Source organism: Meles meles, chromosome 6 (genome assembly GCF_922984935.1).
Source record: "Meles meles chromosome 6, mMelMel3.1 paternal haplotype, whole genome shotgun sequence".
NCBI classification, from domain to species: domain Eukaryota; kingdom Metazoa; phylum Chordata; class Mammalia; order Carnivora; family Mustelidae; genus Meles; species Meles meles.
In genome coordinates, this window is record NC_060071.1 from 72478587 (window position 1) to 72499064 (window position 20478).

At 38.2% G+C, this 20478-nt stretch overlaps 1 protein-coding gene across 3 annotated transcripts in view; it reads left to right on the forward strand.

Moving 5' to 3' along the window:
• The window catches only part of DTWD1 (DTW domain containing 1), a 60730-nt gene that overhangs the window by 18472 nt on the left and 21780 nt on the right, over positions 1–20478 (forward strand). Inside the window, exons 5-8 of one of the 3 annotated variants that reach the window (XR_006818834.1) lie at positions 6732–8028; positions 12894–13010; positions 13954–14037; positions 15740–15899. Coding sequence is in view for 1 of the 3 variants with exons in the window: in XM_046010008.1 (XP_045865964.1) it covers positions 6732–6979 (248 nt within the window). In the remaining 2 variants the exon portion in view is untranslated. Of the gene's footprint in view, positions 1–6731; positions 8841–12683; positions 13011–13953; positions 14038–15739; positions 15900–20478 lie in introns of those variants that run through there. The other 2 variants (XR_006818833.1, XM_046010008.1) reach the window with 2 other exon arrangements.

Below are 20478 nucleotides of genomic sequence, written 5' to 3' on the forward strand. Positions count from 1 at the left end.
TTCAGGATTTTCTCTTTGTCACTAAGACTTGTAAATTTTACTATTAGGTGACGGGGTGTGGACGTATTCTTGTTGACTTTGAGGGGGGTTCTCTGCATCTCCTGGATTTTGATGCTTGTTCCCTTTGCCATATTAGGGAAATTCTCTCCAATGATTCTCTCCAATAGACCTTCTGCTCCCCTCTCTGTTTCTTCTTCTTCTGGAATCCCAATTATTCTAATGTTGTTTCGTCTTATGGTGTCACTTATCTCTCGAATTCTCCCCTCATGGTCCAGTAGCTGTTTGTCCCTCTTTTGTTCGGCTTCTTTATTCTCTGTCATTTGGTCTTCTATATCACTAATTCTTTCTTCTGCCTCATTTATCCTAGCAGTGAGAGCCTCCATTTTTGATTGCACCTCATTAATAGCTTTTTTGATTTCAACTTGGTTAGATTTTAGTTCTTTAATTTCTCCAGAAAGAGCTTTAATATCTCCAGAGAGGGTTTCTCTAATATCTTCCATGCCTTTTTCGAGCCCAGCTAGAATGATCAGAATCGTCATTCTGAACTCTTGATCTGACATATTACCAATGTCTGTGTTGATTAGGTCCCTAGTCTTCGGTACTGTCTCTTGTTCTTTTGTTTGTGGTGATTTTTTCCGCCTTGTCATTTTGTCCAGATAAGAGGATATGAAGGAGCAAATAAAATACTAAAAGGGTGGCAAAGACCCCAGAAAAATGCGCTGTAACCAAATGAGAAGAGACCGCAAATTGTGGAGGGGAGAAAGGGGATAAAAAGAGGTTCAGAAAAAAAAAGAAAAAAATTTAAAAAATAAAACAAATAAAGAAAAAATATAAAAAAGAAAGAAAAAATATATATATTTAGATAAACTAGTCAAAAACCGTTAAAAAAGAAAAGGGTAAAAGTTTTAAAAAATTTAGCATAAGAAGAAAAAAGAAAAAAGAAAAAAAATTGAAAAAAGAAGAAAAAAATTGAAATAGCCGCAAGACTAAAGAATCATGGGGAGAAAGCCATGTGTTCCGTGCTTTGCTTTATCCCCCTCTGGAATTGCGCTGCTGTCTTAGGAATTGAACCTACTTTCCTTGATAGATGAACTTCGTCCTGGCTGGATATTTTGTTGATCTTCTGGGGGAGGGGCCTGTTGTAATGACTCTCAAGTGTCTTTGCCCGAGGCAGGATTGCACCGCCCTTACCGGCCGCTGGACTAAGTAATCGGCTCGGGTTCGCTTTTGGGAGATTCTGTTCCCTGAACGCTTTCCGTAGAGTTCCGGAGGACGGGAATGAAAATGGCGGCCTCCTAGTCTCTGGCCCGGAGGAGCCGAGAGCCTGGGGCCCCCACTCCTCAGTGCGCCCCCAGAGGACAGCACCCAATCACTCCCGTATCCCCAGCCTCTAGCCGCGCTCCGAGCTCACCCAGCCCGTGACCAGTTCAAGGTAACCCCGAGCTGAGAGTTCAGTCCTCGGCTCTGGAGCTGAGAGTTCAGTCCTCGGCTCTGTCTCTGCAGCCGGCTTCTCCGTTCTAATACCTGCGAGCTCTGCGACACTCCGACACCCCCGATCCTTCTGTGACCCTGCGGGACCTGGGGCCACGCTGACCCCGCGTGGGCTTCACCCTGGTTTAGTCTCTGGAGCAATGTCCCTCAGTGGAACAGACTTTTAAAAGTCCTGATTTTGTGCTCCGTTCCTCCGCCGCTTGCCAGGAGCCGGCCCCTCCCCCCGCGGTCTATCTTCCCGTCGTTTTAGATTCACTTCTCCGCCAGTCCTACCTTTCAGAAAGTGGTTGATTTTCTGTTTCTAGAGTTGCTGTTCTTCTTCTCTCGATCTCCCGTTGGATTTGTAGGTGTTTGCAATGTTTAGATAAGCTATCGAGCTGATCTCCTGCTACCTGATGTAGTCTCAGCCTGCTACTTCTCCACCATCTTGACTCCTCCTCTCTTGCCTCTTTTTGAGGTCACTGTGGGTTTATGGATTTCCTTTATCATATGTAATATGTTGTGATTGTATTCTTTTTGATGTCCAAATTGTCTCAAATTTTGCCAGTGGAAGCCCTTCAAGTCCTCTGTAGCATGGCCTTATTAGTCTTTCTGGTACAACGGGATGTCCCAAGTTAACTTGTACATTTTTCCTGCCCCAGACATAGAACCAGTGATTATGTAAAAGAGCTATGGTTCTTTTTAGTGGGGAGTAATATTAGAAACCAAGATCTGGCAAATTTATTACAACTTGGATGTCATTTGTTTCGGTGGATAGAGCCAAGGGAAATAGATATATATCATGAGTTCACATGGATAGTTCCAGTTCCAAGATTGAACATTACAGGGATTTTCTTTCTTTTGTTTTACTTTTGTACTCTTTCTCTTAGAGTGAAAAGTTCAGTTCCTAATAAAATGGTTTAAAAGACTTGTTTTGCTTGCCCAAGTAGCACAACTAGTAATATGAAGAACAGAAACTCAAGTTACCTCTCTTGTTTACTTGTACCTTACTCAGTTCCTCAGGTTTTTTCAGTAGTTTCTCTAAAAACATTAGGTTTATTTCTAGCTCTTGATGCCCCTGTATGTAAACCATGTATGATTGGAAGGCAAGAGAGCTACCCAGTTGGTTTTAGGCATTTGCCAAAATTTTCTCAGGCTATTTGTTAAAAATGCACTTCACCTAGAACAGAAAGTTTATGACATGATTTGGAGTTTAACTTGTAGTAAGTAATCCCAAACTAAAGTTAGTAACAATACTAGATTTAGTTTAATTTACATAGTTCATAACTCTGAGGTCAACATAACTGTTAGAAAGACTGCTTTGTCATTCTAATCGTGTGTGTGTCTGTGTGTTTGTATGTGAGAGAGATAGGCAGAAAGATAAAGACAGAGAAAGTGTGTGTATATGTGTATGTGTGTGAGAGAGAGACAATGGGGAATGAGGAATGTGAGAGGGAGAGGAAGAGAGAAACTACAGAGAATAAGACCTGAAAGAACCTTTCACTAATGTTTAATAGAGACCCTGCTTTTTTGGAGTACTACCTGCCAATATTACCTTGGATGGTTACAGCACCAGCTTATTCCTCAGTTTGAAGATTTTTCTGAGCCACTCTCTTTATAATTACCATATATGGTAATTGAAAGGATCAAATGAAAGAACATGAGTGAGAACAGTAGAAAAAACTATAAAAGGAATCATTGAGGTACAATTCAAAATCTGTTTTCAGAGTGTTCATATTTGAGCTTAAGGCTTAAAATCAGATTTGGAAAAATTTCTGCTATTCCTTCCCAGATCACATAGTAAGTATCATATATTTCAATTCTGTGCTACATGAAGACTTTTAAAAGGGACTTCTTAATCCCTTCAAAATCATGAAATAAACAGATTTGGTCTTTTCTTCATGTATTATTGCTGCCCCTACCCCTTCTGGCTCCTTATTGCACCATAGGGAATATGGGGCTCTGCACATATTTATAGACTCTGTATATGTGAAATACCAGTTTCCAGATGAACTGAGTTATTTCCTTAAGAAACAACCCATGTTTGCTGTAAATCATTGCCTTTGGGTTTTAAAACATTTTATCATTTGATGGCAATAATTTTGAACAGAAAACCACTTATAATTCTCTGCTTTAAAGTTCTGCTAAAAAAAATTTGCTGAGTTCATCATAAAGTTATTGATGGCCAGAAATGCTAGCAAAAGAATTTTTTAGTGTATATATTGAACTTTTAAAAATAAATCCCATACCTGTGTACTTCAGTGTGTTTTAAAAGGTTCTGTATACTTGCAAGCAAATCTTTAAAACAGGATGGAATAGTGGAAATAATCATTAAATCTTGATTATCATTTTTAACATTTTAGAACATATTAGGTGTAGTAGAAACCAGCAGCATTTAGTTACTCTTAAGTTTGTTTTTTTTTTAAGAAATTGCCTGTGCTGTCAGATCCTATGTTAAGATTTTAATTATACTGATTACTTAGAATATTTTCAAATGTCTACCTACTTCTTGGATATAATTAACATTAATACAAATAGTTTAGAAGAGTTTGGTTTGGGTTTTTACAACTTTTGTGTGTCTTTGAATCAAAATTATTCAAATTGAAATATTTTCAAAATATCTAGATAAAATACTTTCAAGTTTTTTGCAATTTGTCCATTTATTCAGTACTATTTGTTGAATACCTATTCCTGGATGGTTGGTGTCCTAGACTGGGGTATATGAAGGAGAATAAAGCAGTATCTCTACCTTCCAGGTGATCACAGTGGCTGTTAGTTAGGGTTGTGTCTTACCACATGAAATGGAAGCCCAGATAGAATCTGAAAACGGGCGCCTGGGTGGCTCAGTGGGTTAAAGCCTCTGCCTTTAGCTCAGGTCATGATCTCAGGGTCCTGGGATTGAGCCTCACATAGGGCTCTCTACTCAGCAGGGAGCCTGCTTCCTCCTCTCTCTCTGCCTGCCTCTCTGCCTACTTGTGATCTCTGTCTGTCAAATGAATAAATAAAATCTTAAAAAAAAAAAAAGAATCTGAAAACAAGTTGGGTTTACTTTTTATAGGTTCAAGTCCAGAGATGGGTAGTCCAAAGCTGTTACAAAGATTTCACAATGTCTGTTAAGGACTCAGACACATTCTGTTTTCTTCCTTCATCATTTTCACTCCCATACTTATAAGATAGCTGCTAGGTCCTGAGACCTAGCATATGAATATCTCATATATATTCCAGGCAAGACAAAGGACAGGGCAATATGTACGTGCCCACTGAGTCTGGCTCTTTCATTAAAAAATAAATATAATAATAATAGCTTTTTGGAATTTCCACTGAGGAGATTTCATTTTTCCTTTCTTTGGCCAGAATGGTTCACATGACCACTCTGGCCATTAGTAAGCTGGGAAACTGTTTTTAGCTGGACACGTGCCACACTGAACAGGATTGAGATTTGTTAATATTGAGAGAAGGGGGAAATGAGTATTAAGAAGACAGTGGACATTGTCTGCCACATAATCTGTTGTGGGAGGCAGGCAAGTAAGCAGGTAAGAAAATTCAGTAAGTTTTGAATATGATGGTAGCATTGAGGAGACACAACCCTGCTCTACCCAGAGTCCCTGGATGGATTAATTGTTTATGTTGAAATCTTGATGGATAAAGGGCTAAGGGTTGGGCATCTCAGATAAAGGGAATGGCATATACACAAAAATGCAAAAACATTGTCCTGCATTCAGGAGACTGAAAAAGTTGAAAATGGGGTAGAATGTGTTAACTATTCTCTTGAATTATGTTTTTATCATTCCTTTGTGTTTTATCATATACATTGTTTTCATAATCTTCATATTGTTTAGTTTATTTTACCTGCATGTTGTATTCTTGGGGACCTGAAGTTACCATTTTATTTCTAAGGTTTGTCCATGGTGTTATATGATTAGCTATAGTTTATTCATTTTCACTGCTGTATATTATCTGACTGCGTTAAAATACTACAGTTTATCCAGTTTCCTGTGGATGAAACACTTGAGTTGTTTCTAGTTTTTGCTCTTACAAATAGTGCACCTACAGACATTCTTATGCATGTACAAGGTTCCTTAAGGAAACACCTAGATGAGGACATTGTTGGGTCATTGGACATTGTTGGGTTCTTGCATATGAAAGTGCTCACTTCTACAAGATAATGCCAGTTATCTTCCAAAGTGTGGGTATATAAACTTTCACACCCATCATTAATGTATAAGAGTACCCATTGATCCATGATGCCGCCTACCTTGGTATTGTCAAATGTTTTGATTTTTGCCCATATAGTGGATAAAAAGTGTGGTCTTAACTGTGATCATAATTTGCCTTTCCTTAATATTCATCTTTCATGTTTGTTTTAAGTATTGATATTTTTGGACATATTTCTACCATCTAAAATTTTATTTGTCCTGTTTTTTCTTTTTTTTCTTGACTTTGATCAATCAAGTTTTTATTTTTTCTTATTTCATTTTTTTAATATACCTATTTTGTTTCTTTTAGAAAACTGGACTCTGCACATGTAACAGAATAATTCAAAGTCAGTATTTTTGCCTCTCCTTTTTAACACTTTAAGGATTGCCTACACTAAAGTTTGATTCAGCTCCCACCATGTCCACCAGGTTACTGTTATTGTCTTCATTATTTTTTTTTTGTCCTTTATCTTCAGCCCACAAATTAGATACTACTATTGTTTTTGTTTCATTGGGCAGCATTTATTTGGATTTGCATAGATGTTTATCGTTTTCTTTGCTTGCCATTCTTTTAACCCAGACTTTGCTGAAATATATTCCTTCTTGCTTTTACTTCTCACTTTAAAATAATAGGCTTTTTAAAAAATGTATAGCAAAATATGTGAGTCTAAGTACTGGTCTAAAGCGCTGAAAATATTTTGTGTTTATATGTTAACATCTGAGTTTTAAGAGATGAGAGTCCTGTTCTGTGCTATGAATTATTTCCTCTTTAAGTCCACGGGAATAAGGCATTCTAGCTGACTATGTCATTGAGGTTTCACTCAACAAATGTGGCAGAGCCAAGGAAACAACTCTAGGTACTCTGTTCATGAAGATATAACCAAAAAGTGGTAGCCTAGAAGTAAACTTTTAACCATATTAAGAGCCATTAACCTGCCTATCTTTCAGTGAATTTTACAATGATGTTTTAAATGTCAGTTCACCAAGGAAGTGAAACCCTTCTGAATATTGGTGACTCTGTGGTTAAGAAGAAATATTTATACTTTTTTTATTTGTTTTTGGCAGGACTGTTACAAGTTGAGTTGAAAACAAGAAAAACTTGCTTTTGGCGCCATCAGAAAGGAAAGCCAGATACCTTCCTTTCCACAATCGAAGCCATTTACTATTTTCTGGTAGACTACCACACTGACATATTAAAAGAGAAATACCAAGGACAATATGACAATCTCTTATTTTTCTACTCTTTTATGTACCAATTGATAAAGAATGCCAAATGCTCTGGAGACAAGGAAACAAGAAAACTGATCCATTAGTTTTTTAAGAAGCTACTATGTCATTTTATTTTGCTAAAAATCAATAAACCTAAATTGTGCTTTCTTTATTCTTAGGAAATAATAATGTGTAATGCCTATAAGACCATTTGAAAAAATAAGGTTTCATTCATTTATCTCATATTTTTTTAAAGGGAGTTATTTCTAAAGGAATTTTCAGAGATAGCATTGATTGAAAAACTCATTTCAGAAGTCATTTGCTTAAGTTTGGCATATCTCAGTTTTATTACTCTATTTTAATATAATATATTTATATCTATGTAATTAGATCTAATTAGGTAGTTGTTTAGGGATCTTCATATTTTTCCTTTTCTACCCACTACCACATTTGGAGGTAGGACAGGTCAGAATCTTCTTGCTGAAAATTAAGTCATAAATAATTTGCTGGAGGTTTGTGGCAAACACAGGCAGAACTGGAATTGTGGCTTCAGTCCCTAGGGCTATTTCTTTAAGTCTGTACTGCCTTGATGGACATCTGTCGCTTTTTACATTTTCCTGACATCTTTTTTTAAGGAGAAATTGCTGGCAGTCATGGGGGCATGTGATCCAGTTTAGCAAGCAAAATGCCCAGTGATTGACAAGGATGAGCATATGATCCGGCATCCTTTTTGATAAGTGATATGAATGCTGTAGGAGATTGCGTTTATTTTTCAAAAAGCAATATGGTGCAGTAGTTACAACAACAGACTCTAGAGCTAACTACCTGAATGTAAATCTCAGCTTATCCTTTTCTACTTAGCAGTCATTTCTACTTAGCAGAAATTTGTCAGTTTCTTCATTTCCAAAGAGATGGTAGTACAGTAGCTCCCTTACAGGATTAATATGAGGATTAACTGAGTTAAGGTATCTAAGGAGCTTTCAACAGCACCTGACATATACTAAGTGCTATATATGTGTTTACTCTTTTTATTATTTTATCTGAAAATGCAAACTAACCACGCTATTACCCTAGAGCTGCTGGTGGCATCTGTGCAGCAGATGGCAGGAACTTGCCTTAGAATTAAGCCAGCAAAGGAAAGCAGAGTGGAGAGGTAAGACTGAGTCCTGAGGACATCATTTAATTACCTAATCTAGCTGCTTATGAATGGAACCCTACTGCCCAGGAAAGCTTCTTTTTGGATTTGCCCTCCACTCGTTTCCATTCTGCTCTCTGCTCTGTGAGGTGGGTCTCCTTCCCCTCTGCCTTTTTGTTAGGTTCGACAGATGAAAGCACTTGCAAGAGATCAGAGGTTGAAGGAAAATGAAATTGTCTTAGTTCCCTGGCTCCTTTCCTGCCAGGTTACCATGGATTGGCTGTGTACGTCTACTGGAGATCATCCTATCAGGGCATCTCTTTCCACGTATTATCCCAGTTACTGTCTAATTTCAGGTCCCTGCTCCATCCCTTTACAGGAAGTAACAGCTCCCAGGTGTAACTAGCCCCAGAGTAGTTCGTTATTCCTTGCTGGCTTCCTTACACTCTGCCTATATATCTTTGTAAATAGTCATTTTATTATATTCTTCAATGTCCCTGTGTGAAGTTGTCCTCTGTTTCTTTCTGGGACCGGTGACTGATAAATTCAACCTTGTGGATGCTAGCAATAATGGTACATTTACCTAAGTATATTCAGGGCAACAGATAACATGTTTTATGAACAAATGAGTCATTGGCGAAATTTGTTTTCTGCACGTTATATTCCCCCCTAGAGATTCAAAAGATACAGCTTAAAAATGCTGAAAAGTCTTGAAATAAACATTTTGAGTTTTAAATTAGTATTTCTTAAACTTATTTGAATAAGTAATGCCTACTCACATCTTGTGGATATGGGATAGTTGGAACATTACTGTTTAGAACAATCCCTGATTATACAGGCAGCTCGACCTAAAGAGATTAAGTAATTTGCTCATGGGTCACACAGCTAGTTGTAGGATCTGGTCTAGCATCTGGGACTTCTGATTTGGTTCAGTGAAGTCACCATTTTATTATGCTATTTCATAAAAAGTAATGTGGATTATATAAGGTTTGAACATTATTAGTCCCATAGTTTTAGCCAAATCAACTGGCTTGCCTATTTAGTACTTATTTTACAAGAATGGAATTAAAACAGATTTCTTCATGTTTAGAACTTGGCACTGGGAACAGAGGAAGCCTCGAATTGATTTAAGCAGGGCCAAAGTTGGATTTCTCTGGGCTAAATTTGGACTGCCCTGAGCCAAAATCTATTGCCATTTAACTGGCTTTACAAACCAACTAAACATAACAGGTAAATGGAGGGCATTTGCCGCCATCTTACTGCTGGCATAAAAATGATGACCCACAGACTTTGTAAGAGCCTAATTTATAACTAAGGCCAGATAAAATCTTAACTTTTTCCAAAGAAAACAATAATAATACCTTTTAGAACAATGAATTGTTTTGTTGGTATGATAGACTGTAAAAATATCACTAATTCTTTACTTTTCCTGTATTCATGGTCCTTTTTCATTCTTCTTTGAAGTACCCTTTCACTCTGACTCTGGACCATATTTATTTCCAAAGATCTAATGAATTTTTCTTAATCTTGTGCTTCTGCTGTTGCCATGAGCACGTACATGTTTGGGTTAGCCTGCTGGGGGTTAGAGACACATGGAGTAGAACCAAGTTAATTGGTTACCCAAGCTGAATCCTGCCTAGATTAGCTGATAGCCAGTCAACCCCCAGATAAGGTGGACAATCTCCTCTGGGATCAGCAGAACCACCTGACACCTTTCTGATTCCAGACGTGTGAGCAAGGGATGTCCACTGTGCCACTGAAGGTCTATAGCTGTTTATTATACAGCATTATTGTGCCAACAGATAACTTCGTCTTTAGATTCCGTATCAGACACATCTTCCTCAAGTGCCTTCTCAGATTCTTGGCTTCTGTTTCCCAGGCCACTAACCACTCAGCCATAGCTACCACCCTACATAGGTAGTGACAGATAGTGATTCCTCTGCCCGAGGCCAACTAGCCACATGCTCAGAATCCCAGACCTATCCCAACACTTCTGCACTCTAAGAAGCACCATGCCCCAAGGTTTCCCCAGTGACTGTCAGAACGGCTAGGTGATGTATGTGGAAGAGCAGTGAAGTTAACTGTTCGGAAAACTTGGATCAATGAACTAGATCAATTTCTCTTTTTTCTTCTGATAGACTGGTTTGAGACACAGTGTTTCACCTTCCTACCCAGAAATGCACCGTGTAGCTAAGCAAATGTACTTGCCAAGTGAGTGGCTGTCTCTTCATGGCTTTTGATGAAACAGAAACCAAGTCCTGTGCAGTAACTTATCAGTTTGCCTTTGCTTCTCATCCTTGCTAGCCTTTCTTCTTCCTAACCTTCACAAGCATGTATTGCCCTTTCTTTTTTTTTTTTTTTAAGATTTTATTTATTTATTTGACGGACAGAGATTACAAGCAGGCAGAGAGAGAGGAAGGGAAGCAGGCTCCCCGCTGAGCAGAGAGCCTGATGCGGGGCTCGATCCCAGAACCCCAAGATCATGACCCGAGCCGAAGGCAGAGGCTTTAACCACTGAGCCACCCAGGCACCCCAGATTGCCCTTTCTAATAAAGTAATATATTAAATTTTTGCCTTAGGCTCTCTTTTCTAGGCCAGCCATGTGTTTTATTCTGGATTTGGTAAGGAAAGAAGATTCATTACAAGTTTTACAGGAATAAAGATGTTTAATAAAGGAACTAGGGCTCACCCAAATATAGGAGTCACTGTGTGAGTAAAGAACTGGAAGACTGTAGCAGAAAAGGATTGGAAACTGATATTAACTGATATTAACAACCAAGATGTTCCAAGTACTCATAACTTAGTTTGTAGACATGTATATCTTGAGGATATTAGTCCTCTTATTAGTCTTATTAGTTAATCCCTTAATCTTTGAGGTAGTTCTTTAGTTCAAGGGAAAGCCATCTCCTTTCATCCCTTCAGAGGAATGGAAAAATATGGGTATAGGAACCAAGGGGTGGAAGAAGTGCCCCCCACTATATTACCTTTAATGAACTTAGGGTACTTTGTGCTCCCTGTCTTTACAGTTCTGAAGTCTGCATAGATCCTTAAAGGGACATACTTTTTTTTTTTAAAAGATTTTATTTATTTATTTATTTATTTATTTATTTATTTATTTATTTATTTGGCAGAGATCACAAGTAGGCAGAGAGGCAGGCAGAGGGGCGGCAGGGAGTAAGCAGGCTCCCTGCTGAGCAGAGAGCCCGATGTGGGGCTTGATCCCAGGAACCCAGGATCATGACCTGAGCCAAAGGCAGAGGCCTCAACCCACTGAGCCACCCAGGTGCCCCAGGAACATACTTTTGTCAAAAAATGTAGCAAAAGTCACGTTGAACTATAAACTTTTTCTTGAGACCATGGTAATGGCAATATATTGGATTTTGTCTTTGTCCTAAGCCCTCATTTAACTATGACACTTTTGATTTGGTGAAAGGCAGTTCATTTTCCAACCCTGCCCACCTAGGCTCTGTATTCCATTTCAATTCTGTTTGCTTGCCCACCTCATTATTTTTGAGCTTGTTTCTTTCTTAGGGTAAGTATTTTATCAGTTGCAGCTAGTAGCAGCCACCTTATTTTTCAAAATTCTCCCTTAAAATCTCACCAAATGCCATGAGTGTATTAGGTACATTTTCTGTCTTCCATGTTACTGCAGGTAATAATTTTACCAAAATTTTGCCTCCAATACTAACAAAATACTCTTGTAAAGTTTGGGCAAAACACTTAATGAGAGCTTAATGAAGACCACCAGCCAAAAAATTAACACCCATAGATGAAAACCACGTATCACTCAACACTTGGTAAAATGAAAGCCTCCAAATAAAGAAAAGGAGGGGGGATTAACAAGGAGGGGTAAAATCCAAAGGAACCAAACAAGCTGATAATAATAATTAAAAAAAAAAAACATAAAATATCTTTAAAAGAAAGAGATGTATAATTGTGTGATTTTATAACAATAAAAAGATCCTGTAAATTGAAGAATATGATTGTTGAAATAAAAATTCAATATCAGAGCTGGAAGATAAAATATGACCTAAGAATAGAAAATTGTAAATTCCAATAAAGTCCAACCTTAGTTGGCAGAACATGGAAATCATAGATTTGCTGGGATCCTGGATGGCTGGATCTTAAACACTGGCGTGAGAGGTCACTTCTGGAGGCCTTTTTAGCTCCCACTTCCTTCACCCTGAAGGACCGGATCACTTCCTTACTTTTTTCCCCAAAAACTTTGCTCCAAAGCTGGACAGAGGTCCTGTTAGGCTTTGAGACAGCCATTCATTTGTGTCTTATTTTTTCATATCTGGAACTCATTCAGTCTTGGCGATGGTCCTGTGAGACAGACACCAGTATTGTGTCCATTTCACAGACTATCTAATCCCCCATAGCATGCTGATGAAAACCATGGGCTCATGTAGCAAGAAGGGAACAATTGGTAATCTGGGTGAAAGGTATACAGAAGTTCTTTCTACTGGTCTTACAACTTTCCTGGATGTTCAACTCATTTCAAAATAAAAAGTAAAAAACAAAACAAACCATAAAAGTCCAACCTTAGTTGAAAGTTGTACTTGAAACCATAAGCTACATGTAAACATTGTATTTTTTAAAAAAAGCTTGAGGGGAAAGTTTTTTACTGATGATAGTGTTAATATTAGTCATTACTCTTTGTTGTAAAAAAGGAAATTACATGCAACTCCTACCAGGAGCGTCACTACTAGAGAGGCACTGACAATAAAGAAGACTGAACAAATTGTCCCATTGACCTCATCTTTCCTTCCGTAACCATTAGCCACCCAGGGCTGGCATAACAAACACATTAATGCAATGTTCACTGTGGAAAGGATGAAAACTGACCCTGGGTTCAACAGCTTGAATTTCCTCTGATTAAGGCTGATTTAGCTTCTGTTGCTGCTGAGTGGCCCAACCTACCAGCAATAAAAAAGCAAGACTGAGTTTCCAGTGAGAAACCAGAAGTTCTTCCTCACAGAACAAGACACATATTACAGGTATGGCTTTTGCTTTCTTGGCCCACAGAATCTCAGCCAGTACCACCACTTGAATGTTTTTCTAATGTTTGACTCACTAGCATGGGATTCCACATAATATCAGGGAAGTAGAAGAGTGGACCCATATCCACAGGATCCACTGATAATATCACAGATCTCACCATCCAGAAACTGCCAGACTAGCAACATTGGAACAACTGGCTAAAGGTAGAGCTGAACACCAGTTCCAAAACAATACAAAGATGCCATACTAAAAAATGTATTATATGCATTGGATCCAAGATTTTTATACAGCACTGTGCCCCAGTACAAAATATATGGGTATAGGAACCAAGGGGTGGAAGCAGAAGTGCCCCCCACTATACTATCTTTAATAAACCTAGGGTACTTTGTGCTCCCTATCTTCACAGTTCTGAAGTCTGCATAGTGAGAGGTCTTCTTCCCTAAAGGGACACAATTTTGTCAAAAAATGTAGCAAAAATCGCATTGAAATAATAAGCTTCGGATGCTTCCTTGTTACTCTGGGCTCCTTGTATCCAGAGACCAGTAGGCAAGAAAAAGAGTCACCATCTTGCCAAGGCTAATTTACTGTGATCATCAGGAAGAGATCGAGATCCTGCTACACAATCAGGGCAGGAAGGAATAAGTGAGGAGCCCACATGATACACTTAACAAATTGTAACTCTAATGAGTAGGTATAGCAACCTCACCCTGAAAATGAGTGATGACAGAAATGCAGGCCTCTCAGTGAATGAGGGCTGAGTTGCAACTGAGTTCACTAAGTTGCAGTGAAGCCAGTGAGGGCAGCATAGGTAATAGTGGACAGTAAGAGAAATCCAAATGAGCAGTGGAGGGGGAGACGATGAGTACTGATTAAATTCTCCAGCCTGACCGCAGCAGTGGGAACTGTAGTTTGCTCCACTAATCTCCATTATTCCGTCAGGAAAGGTGACCCCTTCAATCCTGTAGGAGGAACTCCCTAAACATACGGAGAAATAGACCTATGGGAAGCAAGCAGTGGATTGTGGTAAGCAACGAGAAATGCTGTCAGATTCACCTTCAAGAAAGACTTGTTACCTAGCTGCAAGGAGGGAGGTCAACAATCTCTAGCTGTCAGCTTCTTCAGAGTCTGCCTCAGCAGCAGAGAGCCAGTCATGCCCTTGCCACATCTGACGAGTGAGTGAAGTCCGCTGAATGCAGCTGTAGAAGTGATCCTAGCTAGCATACAAACAGAATTGGGAGAAATAACGAATCATTTTAAAACACTACATTTTAGGGTGGTGTTATTTAGTAATAGATACAGAAATTGGTATCTGGAGAGGGGTATTCTAACAATAAGCTGAAACATGGGGTGTTGGCTTTAGGACAAGGTGGTAGGTGGAGCTTGGAAGAATGGTAAGAATATTGTTAGTTGAGGCAGAAAAGAAAAGAAAAAAGTGTAGTAGGCAGAATATTGCCCCACCCCAGCAGACATGTCCACATCCCAATCCCCAGAATTTATGAACATGTTGCCTTCTGTGGTAAGAAGAAGTTTGCAGACGTGATTAATCATCTTGAAATGGGGAGAGTATCCTGGATTATCCAGGTGGGCCCAATACAAGCACAAGGATTCTTAAAATGGATAAGGGATACATAAGAGAAGGTCAGTGTGATACAAAATGAGAACTCAGCCCACTGTTGCTGGCTTTGCAGACTGTTGAAGGGAACCACAAGTCAAAGAATGCAGAAGGCCTCTAGAAGTTGGAAAAGGCAAGGGAACAGATTCCTTCCTAGAACCTCCAGAAGGGAATACAGTTCAGTCAACATCTTGATTTTATTCCTGTGAGATCTGTGTTGGACTTCTAATCAACAAAGCTAGATAATAATAAATTTGTGTTGCCTACGCCTGCTAAGTTTGTAGTGATTTGCTACAGAAGCAAAAGATAATACTGGTGGTTAGGAGGTTATTACCAAAGGCTTGAAGAATAGCAAATGAACAGGAGAGGGTGCAAAGGCAGTAAAAAAGTCATCAAATGCTTTAAAAAAAAAAAAGTGGGACCTGGGTTATGCAATAAAGGAATGCTTAGCAATACTTTTACTTGTCATAGAGAAGAATGAAAATAAACTTTATGATCTTACAGATCTCTTAAGGAGATTGCCATACAGGATGGTAAAAATATCAATTAACTTTTTAAAAAAGATTTTATTTATTTATTCTGAAAGAGGGAGAGAGAGGGAAGGCAAGAGAGCAAGTGGGGGAGGGGTAGAGGCAAAGAGAGAGAAAATCTCAACCAGACTCCATGCTGAGCACAGAGCTCAACATGGGGCTCAATCTTATGACCCTGAGATCATGATCTGAGCCGAAATCAAGAGTTGGATGATTAATGGCTAAGCCACCCAAGGGCCCATCAATTAACTTTTTAACCACTGATGGTAATGTACAAGAAGAAATGAGCTAAAGCAGAACTCTTCAGTTTTAAAGCTGTATTTAGACGAAATATTTCCAACCCAGCACTTGTCATTTCTTATGAAAAAGGAAGCATGTATAATCAAATGGTAGAGCAGACTGAAGGGAGGATCCAGGAAGCAAGGCAAGTGATGGATTAGGAAATCACTACCAGAGGAATGAACTGAACAACAGTCAAAGGCTGTCCCCTTGCCCTTAGTACTGGTGCTCTGACAATTTTAGCTCTTGTTTTCCTGCTCCTTAACTTTTGACTGCAAGGGTCTGTGTGGTTTTTCTATCCTAGAACACCTGGACTGAGGAGGCCACTTCCAAGCAGCTACACCCAAGGGACTGTCCTTGGACTGTTCCTGATAAAAGTTCTGAGGACTTTTACCCTGACTTAGACCATAAGATACTGAAGTTAAAACTTATGTCATAATGGAATAATATTTTTAGGGTACATGGTGAGTACATTTTGCATATGGGTTGGGCAAGAATTGTGGCCAGAAGATGAACTGTGAAAGAATCTTCAAAGATAGCCCCCAAACAATTCCTTACTTCCTCTACAAGCATACCATTCAACCATACCAAGGGGTGAAGTCCAATTTCCTTCCTCTTCAATCTGGGCCGGTCTGATAACTTTCTGTGACCAACAAAATGTGAAAGTAAGGCCTGACAGTTTCTGCTTTCATGCTCTTGGTTTCCTGAGTCATCACGTTTGAATTCCAGGTTATCCTGATGGAGAGAGGGACATTAGGAGAGTCCTTAGAGATACCAGAGGGAAGGAAAGGCCTCATAGGGAAGAACTGAGATACCCCAGTCAGTAGCATCAAGGGCCCAGATAAGTGGGAGAGGTCTTCTTGAGTCTCCTAGCTCAGCTCAGCTCAGCTACACTCAGTGTAGTCACATGAGTGATTTCCGCTGTCACTGTTTTAGAGCAGAAGAGCCACTAGTCAATCCACAGAAACAAGAAATTTAAAAATCATTGTTTCAGCCATTATGTTTTGGGATGGTTTGTTGCATAGCAATAGATAATTGATGCAGCAATATTTTTGTTTGTAGAGGAGGGGTTAAGAAAAAGAGTTTTATGAAGAAAAGACCTGTAGAGAGCTAGGGGCCTAGAGATAGCTTTTCATTTTGCTTCTGTCTCCTTTAGTTGGCCGGTGGTATCTTCATCAATACAAAGTTTTTCTTAAAATCTTTGTGAGCCTTCTGTAGCAGATCAGTTTACTTCATTAGACAGAAGTCAGTTCTATAAATCTCTTTTAGGTCCCTTCTAGTGTGGGCTGAGATTCAGGGTGCTGTGGAGAATGCTCATAGTGTTCTGCAGCTCACAGGGCCTATGAGGCATTGCTTGACATCATTCTAAAATCTTAAAGGGTCTTACAGCCTCTGATTTATCATAACCCTGAGACCATGTTGTATTTTTCAATTTTGGTACCTTGGGCTTTTTATCTTTGCCCTGAGACTATTTATTTATAACACTGAAAAGATTTTTCTGACTGGTCAAGTTGGGAATAAAACTGGTAGAGAATACTTTAGAGATTGTTCCGGATGCACTGTGAGTTTATTTTTTTTTTTAAGATTTTATTTATTCACTTGACAGACAGAGATCACGAGTAGGCAGAGAGGCAGGCAGAGAGAGAATGGAGGAAGCAGGCTCCCTGCCCAGCAGAGAGCCTGATGCAGGGCTCGATCTAAGACCCCGAGATCATGACTTGAGCCAAAGGCAGAGGCTTAACCCACTGAGCCACCCAGGTGCCCCTGCACTGTGAGTTTATAGGAGGATATGACGTCTACATTTTTTACTTTCCTCTCTAGACCCATCATAAGGAACTTTGAAAGTAGGACTTTTTAAAACGAATGCAAGTTAAACCAATAGGTAATAGCTATTTTGTTATTAAGTGCATTATAAACATTCATGATAATGAAACACAGTATAATCATAAGCATCCATGAATGTTTAGTCAACAACTGTTCATTTCTGAAGCAGAAAGGAACATGAGTGAAAGTTCTGGTGAAATTTTTTAAAGTGGAAGCGAATTATTTATTAGCATAAGAAATACTTTACGTTTGATTGTCCTACATGAAAAGTGTTGATTGCATCTGGTTCTCTGCTGGGAATTGAAAAAAAAATTCAAATATTTATAAAACAATATATATCTTATTTACTCCCAAACATTAATAATTAAATGTTTACAACTTTATTATCAAGGGCAATGGTTTCTTTTAACAAATATATATCCTTGGCCATGCTGCAGATAGAATCTGAACTACTGAATCAAATTTTCTAATTTGATGACTCCTTTTTCTTTTTTAACTGATTATACATTTTTAGAATTTTATAACTATCCTGAATCTGAGAAATAAATTGTTTTGTTATCTTCAGAGTTTTTTTTAAGTCTGAGTATAATGGATTGTAACTATAATGGAATAAAAGCAATTCTAGATTTCTTCTATTCTCAAACAAGATTACCTAATTTTCTTTCTATCACTTTTTTTTGCCACAGTGATAGGTTATTAAACATTTGCTATTGTAACCACTTTTTCTCTTCCACTTTCTCAAGTAAATATTTCATGAACACTTTAGTAAACCCTGGAGAAACTTTTAATACTTTAACACATAATAAGTTCTGATTGTAAAGTACTTTGTCCAAAAGGAAGGAAGGGAAAAAAATGCACTGACTGAACCAAGTGGCCTAATGTTTTATAATCTTAAAGGGGAAAAAATCCTTTTTATCTTTCCAAGACAAATTCCCCTGAAAACATGTTTTTTGTATTTAAAAAATAGAAGCCTTTGTTACTTTTGGAAAATACTTTTGTAAAGTTAAAAATGTTCTCCAATTTTAAGTCTGGACACCTCAATTTATTTCAACAATGGGAGTTAAGATGCTATTCCAAAAGTAAATTAATTTTACTTCTCAGACAAAAATCAATGTACAGAGATATTTAAAGCTGTAACATGGTATCCAGAAATCCAAGCTATCCTGCTGGAGAGGTAGCATATCCTTGGAGGCACTACGTGAAAAGAAAGGCTACACAGGGAATGACTAAAGTACCCCACTCAATAGCACCAAAGCCCCAGACAAGTTAAAGAGACCTTCTTGAACTTTCTAGCTCAACTTAGCCACCAGCTGAATAGAGCCACAACAACAAACCCAGTTAACATCCCTGGAAGCAGCTGTAGAAAATATTTAAACTGGGTACCACATAACTTTTTATTAAGCAACATTAAGTTGACTTAATATTTTCATTGTCTAGTCAGTGATTTTGTTGTAATATGAAAGTAGCCGTATCTGACAGCTTTTTTTTTTTCCATTTTATTTATTTTTTCAGCGTAACAGTATTCATTCTTTTTGCACAACACCCAGTGCTCCATGCAAAACGTGCCCTCCCCATTACCCACCACCTGTTCCCCCAACCTCCCACCCCTGACCCTTCAAAACCCTCAGGTTGTTTTTCAGAGTCCAGTCTGACAGCTTTTTACCATATACGAGAAAACTAGAGGGGTGTGTGGGTGGCTCTGTTGGTTGAGCATCCTACTCTTGATCTCAGCTCAGGTGTTGATCTCAGGATCGTGAGTTCAAGCCCCATGTTGGGCTCCAGGCTGGGTATGGCACCTACATTAAGAAAAAAGAAGAAAAGAAAAAGAAAACTGAAAGTTTGCCAGTCATTGCTTTTTTCCCTCAAGATTGCCAAGATTAGGTCTTTAAATACAATGTGCACATCAAAAATAGGGAGTAGCATATTGCTCATTGAAGTTGGTTTGCAAATTGCTGAAAATCACTTTTTATATCCATCTATTAGTAGTAATAAGAAATAATTGGTATTTCAAATTTCAGTTTTCTAGAAAGGAAGACATATCATTATAGTATATATATAGTATATATATATCTGTGTGTGTCATTCTATATAAAAGATGTTGATTATGGGTTGGTGAACAATTGATCATAATAAAATGATAACCAGTAAGAGTCTTTTAGGGTCAGTGAAATTTTTAATTAAGTTTTTAATTTTAATTTTAATTCTAGGATAGTTAACATTTAGTATTATATTAGTTTCAGGTGTACAATATAGTGATTCAACAGTTCTATACATTACTCAGTGCTCATGATGATAAAGGCAGTGAATTTGAATCAAGAGCTGCTACTTTTTCGATCTATCTGTATTAAGATCTCCTTTTCAAGGTGTAATGGATTGAATGTTTCTGTCCTCTTCACATTTCAAATTCACATGTTGAAATCCTAATTCCCAGGATGATGGTATTAAGAAGTGGGGCCTCTGGGAGGGATTAGGTCATGAAAGTGGAATCCTCATGGATGGAACTAGTACCTTTATAAGAAAAGAAACCAGAGAGATAATCTCTCCTTATATTGGTCAGAGCCATACCACATGCTCACGCCAAACTAATCACTGACAAGGGCAGCTCAGTCAGTATTTGCCTTTAAAATAGACTGACTTCCTTGAGGTAAATATCTGAATGAAGTCACATTTTGTTATTTAAACAGAAAGGGAAGGAGGAAGGGGATGATTATTGGGTTGATTAATAATTTCAGGCTTCAGGTTGCAACCCATTAGGGGATCATGAAATCAATTTAGAGAAATGTAATCAACATTTTACAAAATAAAATAAAAGTAAAGCAAATGATAACTTCATCATGCCTAATAGGTGCTAACATGGTTTATGAAACTTACATTTCAGTTATGGTGTGTATATTCAGTCATGATGTAAGATGAATTTGTTAGTGCAGGTCAAAGCACTTGAGTAGACAGCCAGCTGCATCTGCTATAGAAAGTCCTCACTGGTATTCTGAAATTGGTTAAGAGAATATCTGATCTCATTCTTCCCTACAAGATATGAAGTTTACCAGGCAAAAGAGATCCAAGAGTAAAAATTATCTACAGTACATGGACTATCTAAAACACATGAGCTTATACAATTATTTAAAAACAAATTAATAATAATAATAATAATAACTGTGATCTAATGAGAAATTATGCATCTGGGATTTTACATGCAATCTCTTAATTTTCTCAGCATCC